At 34.2% G+C, this 7,784-nt stretch overlaps 1 protein-coding gene across 1 annotated transcript in view; it reads right to left on the bottom strand.

Annotated features, from left to right (window-relative positions):
* Positions 1-4,376: 4,376 nt before the first annotated feature.
* Positions 4,377-7,784, bottom strand: part of SAP30 (Sin3A-associated protein, 30kDa) — a 6,831-nt gene continuing 3,423 nt past the window's right edge. The window contains exon 3 of the mRNA XM_011959800.1: positions 4,377-4,705. Coding sequence (XP_011815190.1) covers positions 4,583-4,705 — 123 coding nt within the window. The 3' untranslated portion in view covers positions 4,377-4,582. The remainder of the gene's footprint in view (positions 4,706-7,784) is intronic.

Consider the following 7,784-nt stretch of genomic DNA (forward strand, 5'->3'; position numbering starts at 1 on the left):
CACAGCACATTAAAAGAATTATGCACTATGACCAAGTGGGATTTATCCCAGAAATGTGAGGGTGGTTCAACATAAGAAGGTCAATGTAATATACACTAAGGAAAACAAAAATCATCTCAATACTAAAAGTATTTGACTAAATTTAACACCCTTTCATGATAAAAAAAAAAATTTAGCAAATTAGCAATAGAAGAGGGCTTCCTTAACATGACAAAGAACATTTATGAAAACTCACAGCTAACATCATACTGAATGGTCAAAGACTAAACGTTTTCCTCCTAAGAAAAGGAACAAGACAACAATTCCTGCTTCCACCACTACAGTTTAACATTGTACTAGAAATCGTAGCCAGGGCAATTTGGCAAGGAAAAGAAATAAAAGGCATCCAAATTGGGAAGGAAGAAGTAAAACCATTTTTGTTTGCAGATAACATGATTCTATATATAGAAAAATTCCATGGACTCCACCCACACACACAAAAATTACTAGAGCTGATTAATTCAGCACAGTGGCAGCATCAGCACACACCTCTAATGAAAGACTCAAAAAAGAATTTAAGAAAACAATTATATTTATAATAGTGCCAAAAAGAAGAAAATACCTAAACATAAATGTAACCAAGAGGTGAAAGACTTGTACACTGGAAACTATAAAACACTGCAGAAATTAAAGAAGACCTAAATAAATGGAAAGATATCCCATAATAATGGATTGGAATGCTTAATATTGTTAAGCTGGCAATCTGAAAATGGTCCATAGAGTCAGTGCAATCCCCATCAAAATTCTAATAGCCTTGTGGGCAAAAAATGGAAAAACCAATCCTCAAATTCATATGGAACTGCAAGGGGCCCGGAATAGCCAAAACAATACTGATAAAGAAAAACAAAGTAGGACTCCCACTTACTGATTTCAAAACGTATTACAAGGCTACAGTAGTCAAAAGAGCATAGTACTGGCATAAGAATAAATACATAGACCATGGAATAGAACTGAGAGTGCAGAAATAAACATCTATGGCCAATTGATTTTCAACAAAGGTGTCGACTATTCAGTTGGGAAAAAATAGTTTCTTCAACAAATCATACTGGGACAAGCGGCTAACTACATGCAAAAGAATGAAGTTGGACCCCTACCTCATTCACATGTAAAAATTGATTCACAACAGTTCAATAATTTAAATTTAGGAGTTAAAACTGTAGAACTCCTAGAAGAAAACATATACATTAATGTTTATGATGTTGGTTTTGGCAATGGATTCTTTTGACACCAAAAATGTGAGCAACAAAGGAAAAAATAGATAAATTGGACTATGTAATTATTTAAAACTTTTGTGCATCAAAGGACATTATCAGAACTGTGAAAAGGCAACTTACGGAATGAGAGAAAATATTTGCAAACCATGTATCTTAGAATGGTTTAATACTCACAATAAATAAACAGTCCTACATTTCAACAACAAAATCAAACAACCCAACTAAAAAAAAAAAGAATAAAAAGGACTTGAATAAACACTTCTCCAAAGAAGATATATAAGTGGCCAAGAGCACATGAAAAGATATTCAATAAAATTGATCATTAAGGAAATATAAATAAAATCCACAATGAGATACCACTTCACACCCAGTAGGATGGCTTTAATTTTTTTTTTTTAAATGAAATACAAGTGTTAGTGAATTGAAGAAATAGGAGTCTTTATACATTGGTGGTAGAAATGAAAACATATGTCTACAGAAAAACTCGTACATAAATGTTTACAGCAGCATTATTCATAATAGCCAAACGTAGCAACCCAATGTTCATCAACAAATAAATGGATAAACTGTGTTCAATAGGTACAATGGAATATTATTCAGCCTAAAAAAGGAAGTACTATAACTTGGATGAAACTTGAAAACATGCTTTTTTAGCATTATGTTTTTTGGCAAGTTTTCAAGGTTCATCCAACTTGCAGTACTTCATTGTATGATTCCCTTATAATATATCCAGAATAGGCAAATTCACAGAGATAAAAAGCAGATGGAGGTTACCAGGGAATAGGGAGAGGGAAGAAGGGGGAGTGACTATGTATGGCTGTTTTTTTCGGGTGACAAGTTTTGAAATTAGAGCTGCTGGTTATACAATATTGCAAATACATTAAATACCACCGTATTGTACCCTTTAAAATGATTAATTGTATATTTTGTTTCTTAATTTAAAAAGACTTCATGTAGAAAAATATAGAATTTATTTGTTGTAAAGACACTGAATTTCAGGCATGTTTAGGCCTTTCCCAAAATTATTCTTTTGAAGTTCGTAACTAAATAACTAACTTATTTTTTGAGCCCCTGCTATCCATTCAGTATACTTTTTCCTCCTACTTCTCGTGGCATTTAAATTTAGATTCTTCTCTTAATGCTCTAACATCAAAAGTAACCTATACCCTTATAGAAATGAGTTTCCATTTATTTTTTGTTCAGATACGGATAAGTAAAAATAGTTTCTAATGAACTCATCATTTAAAAAATCTAATGGTAACTGAAATTTTCATATAAAACTTTTACATTGCAGCTCCTTGAGTTACTTCTCAACTTACAAGATCTGATTTTTCGTATTTTAAATTGTTTTAACAAGGATTTGATTTCATTGAATAACTACCATTCGGAACTCTTCATTCATATTTTATAAAACTACATTTTATTATACAAATAATTATATGAAATTAACATTGCCAAAGGTTATGTTCATACTTTTATGTCAGCAAATAATTTCAAGTTTTTGTTTTTCACAAGAACAGAATATAGGTTTCATTTTGTTTTTGTTTTTTTTTTTTGAGTCAGTCTCACTCCAATGCCCAGGCTGGAGTGCAGTGCTGCAATCATAGCTCACTGCAGCCCCATCTCCTAGGCTCAAGTGATTCTCCCACCTCAGCCTCCCAAGTAGCTGGGACTACAGATGCACACCACCAGGCCTAGCTAAGTTTTGTATTTTTTTGTAGAGATAGGGTTCACCATTTTGCCTTGAATGCCTGGGCTCAAGCGATCTGCCTACCTTGACCTCCTAAAGTGCTAGGATTACAGGTGTGAGCCAATGTACCCGGCCTCAAAATGTTTTTATAAGAAGTCTTCTCACAGATTTCCAGAATTCCAGAAATGAGAAGTTTCTATGACAGCAATTATCACAGCCTGTGCTTGCTACTAAAGTAGCAAGCAAATCTTTAAATGGTCATAGCAAAACCAAAGACCAGTTGCTTTATTGTTCATTATATTTTCTAGCAGTCAGTACATTAAGAACACTTGAAAATATGCACAGTCACCTACTAATGAACTAGTACTTTAGATGCAGTACTTTAGTTGCATCAGTGGTTCTCAACTAGCTGTGATTTTGGCCATCAAAGTATGTTTGGCAGTGTCTAGAGGAATTTTTGGTTGTCACACCTTGGAGGAGCTACTGGCACCTACTGAGTGGACTTAGGGATGTTGCTAATCCTCCAGTAGACTCAACAGCCTCCCACAAAAAGGAATTATTGAGTCCAAATGTCAACTTTGAGAAATCATGAGCTACATTAATGGTCTCATCCATTTCCAGCCTAAAATCCGTAGCTTTATCTCAGAACAGTTAGCTGAAGCGTTACAAACTATAAATTTGATTTGTAATTATAAGGATTTAGCTAAACAATATAATCTCAGGAAAAGCAGAGGTTTAGAATGTTTGATAGAAAACTGACAGGGAATGAAACATAAAACGGAGATGGATAAATCAAGTCAGAGTCATATATAACCAAAATTTAAATGATCTTGTTAGATATCTAGACCTCTCCAACTTACTAGTTACCATTTGCAATGTAAACAGTACAGGACATCACTAAAAATTAAGGGGCATAGCAGAGGTACTTTCTGTATTCATGCCACATAAATATCTTTTCCCAAAGACAAAATTTTCAAAAACGGCTATTTAATTTCATGTTCTTATTTCAACTTTCAGCATTGTGTTTATCTTCACTGGCACATTAAGTTGTCTTTGGAAGGAGGTGGGTATATAAATTAAACCATTTGTTCTTCCTAGTACTTCATCAAGTAATAATAACCAAAAAAAAAAAAAAGGGAAATAAAAAAGAAGTTGTATTCCAAAAGAAGCTTATTTTTCAAATTTGCTAGCATTATAAAGCACTTAAAAAAATAACGCTATTTAAAATATCTTCAATTCCAAGTCAGATTGTCCCAGAGAATGCAAATGTGCTACATTTGTTACTTCTCCTTACCCTGTTAATTTCTTGAAAGTTTACAAAAAAAAGGGGGGGTTATAAAATGAAGGACTTTACATTAATATATCAATACTGATCTCTAAGTCAGTTTAAAAGAAAAATCAAGTTTCACAAAATAAATACACTGAAGCAACTATAATAGTAATAACCTTTATTTAAAATAGTTTTTAATTTAGGAAAGCTCATTTTACATGAGTTTCCAACTAATTATTAGAGTCAGAAACAAAGAAAATAAAATCAGAGAAAATCCTCTGTAGAAAAAATACACAAAGAACATTTCTACATGTGAAAAAACAGTAAACAGTGTTATCATCCAAGTTATTAGTCTCAATTCCACGTCTCCTAGTGAACACCACTATCAACCTTGACATCTGATTTGTTCTTGTCATTCTTCACTGAGTAGATGAAATATGTTAAGGTGTCTTTTTCATTCACTGGAATAGACCTAAAGTGGCAACCAACTATCTATAAAGAAAAAAAAAATTAAGGAAATTAAATTTTAGATATAACGGGTTTCATAAACTAGGTAAAAAATACGGTTTCATCAAAAGAAAAAATCTATGTGATAAGAGCTATTTCCTTTAAAAATTATATTTAACAAAATACCAACAGTACAAAAAGCATTTAAGAATAAAATGTTATGAACAAGAGATAATGTGATTTCAAAGGACCTTTCGGTTCACTCAATTTACTATACATTGATTAGAAAATATATTTTCCTTTTATTTATCTTAAATTTTATAATTGGGCCAGGAGTGGTGGCTCATGCCTGTAATCCCAGCACTTTGGGAGGCCGAGGTAGGTGGATCACTTGAGCCCAGGAGTTCAAGACCAGCCTGAGCAACATGACAAAACCCCATCTCTACCAAAAAAAATACAAAAATTAGGTAGGCTTGGTGGTGTACACCTGTAATCCCAGCTATTCAGAAGGCTGAGACGGGAGGATTGCTTGAACCCAGAAGGTGGAGGTTGCAGTGAGCTGAGATCACGCCACTGGACTCCAGCCTGGGTGACAGAGCAAGACTCTGTCTCAAAAAAGATAAATAAGATAAAAATAATAAATTTTATAATTGGAATCTAGAGCAGGCAATACATGTTTTTACTTTTAAATTTCAAATGAGATAAAAAAGATGTAAGAGACCATATGCATCATTAAACCTGCAATGGTTTAAACCCTACTGATAGAAAAAGAAGTATGAAGTTGAAAACTTTTGGTAGTAATCAACAATAACATATAAATTGTTTGCTGCAAATTACATTCATTCATTCATATCTTGGTAGCATTCTTTGGTTAAGGTTCCTTGAAAATTTTTCTGAATAAAAATTATGAATGGAAATGAGAGGAGAAAGAGGGATGTTCAATGAAGGATGTTTACCTGCTTCCTTGCCTTTTCATTGTGCTAATGTAATATGCATACTACAATTACGAATAGAAGATTAATAGACTTACCTGGGGTGCTGACATGCATATTTAGATTCCAGAAAATAAAATTTCTTAAGAAAAAAGTTCATCCACACAATAATTACAAGACTTAAGACTTAGTCATACAACCCTGGAATCCCTTAAAACAGTGGTCCCCAACCTTTTTGGCACCAGAGATCGATTTCACGGAAGGCGATTTTTGTACAGATTGGGGGTGGGGGAGTTGGTTTTGGTATGAAATTGTTCCACCTCAGATTATCAGGCATTAGATTCTTATAACAAGTGTACAACCTAGATCCCTCACATGTGCACTTCACAAGAAGTTTTGGACTCCTGTGAGAATCTAATGCTATGGCTGATCTGACAGGAGACGGAGCTCAGGCAGTAATTCTTGCTAGCTGGTGCTCACCTCCTGCCCTGTGGACCTATTCCTAACAGGCCACCAACCAGTACCAGTCCACGGCCCTGGGGATGGGGACCCCTGTCTTAAAATATATGTACTACATCTGCACATTTGCACATTCCTTAACCTGTTAATAACTGCATTTGTGATTAAGTAAAATATAACACTCATGGCCATCTCTTATGTATAAAAAAGAAAATAGCTCTAGAAATAATATAACTGTTCTTAGAAGGTCAGTTTATCAAAAATTTCAGGTTTAATTTATACCTAAATATAACATTTAAAATAATCAGTTCTTTGGTTCTCATTTGTCCCAAAACAGGGGTGCCTTCACTCCATTAGTATCTACTGAAATATTTCATCATGGTGGGCAAGATCTATATTTACGTTACATAATGTATTGTACAACCCCCAAAGGAACTTGATCTTTTAAATCAAAATTAAAGAAAAATTAATTAGATCTGTGTTGCCTAACCAAGGATAAGAAATTCTAGCTAAATAGTTAATGTATTAGATTTTAACAATGTTAAAAAGCATTCTGTCAAATAAATGTAACTTCTATTCATATTTCATTTTATTCAATATGTACATTTTAGAAAATGTTGGGTAACTACTAAATCCATGCAAAGAATATGAGAAAACTGATTTATATATCTACACTTCTATTTTGTCTAGTAGGCTAAATTTTCTTTTTTTAAAGATGGAGTGCTGCTATGTTGCCCATGGTGACTCAAACTCCTAGGATTAATCAATCCTCCTGAGTAGCTGCAAGCAAAAATTTGAAGTATGATTAAAATATAAATATATCAATCTATAAACATCTTAATAAGATGCACAGACTTCTTGGTTCTATTATATCCTGAGAACATATGCATACTCCATTAACTTTCACAACTCACTGACTGACTAGAAGTCCTCTATCAAAGCAAACTACAAGTAAAAGGTTGGGTAGGCTGAGGCAGGAGAACGGCGTAAACCCGGGAGACGGAGCTTGCAGTGAGCTGAGATCTGGCCACTGCACTCCAGCCTGGGTGACAGAGCGAGACTCCATCTCAAAAAAAAAAAAAAAAGATTGGGTAAAAGAAAAGCTTTTGCCTCTTCTAGATGTGAAGAAAACATAGATGTCTCTAATAAAACTAACATCAACAAGGACCAATTTTGAAATAGTTAAGTCAGCAAATTATAAAAATACTGTTTAGGGGCTGATTTGTAGGCCTACTCCACCACTTTAAAATATAAATTTTAATAAGGACATTAAAGCTTGTTAATTACTTTTATTATGCCTCAATTAGATGCTCAAACATTTACTGGTTAAATGGAGTTTTAAAACTAATAGATTTCTAAAGTGAGCATTAAAAAAACTCTCATTCAACATTTTGAGGGCCAGGCACGGTGGCTCACACTGCTGATCCCAGCACTCTGGTAGGCTGAGGTGGGTGGATCACTTGAAGTCAGGAATTTGAGACAAGTCTGGCCAACATGGTGAAACCCCATCTCTACTAAAAATATTACACAAAAATTAGCCTGGTGTGGTGGTGCACACCTGAAGTCCCAGCTACTTGGGAAGCTGAGGCTGGAGAATCGCTTGAACCTGGGAGGTAGAGGTTGCAATGAGCCAAGATTGTGCCACTGCACTCCAGCCTGGGTGACAGAGCGAGACTTTGTCTCAAAAAACAAACAACACATTTTGAAAGCCAGTATCAGAAGGTGCTGTACAC

This window comes from Colobus angolensis, unplaced genomic scaffold (assembly GCF_000951035.1).
Source record: "Colobus angolensis palliatus isolate OR3802 unplaced genomic scaffold, Cang.pa_1.0 Scaffold5, whole genome shotgun sequence".
NCBI classification, from domain to species: Eukaryota; Metazoa; Chordata; class Mammalia; order Primates; family Cercopithecidae; genus Colobus; species Colobus angolensis.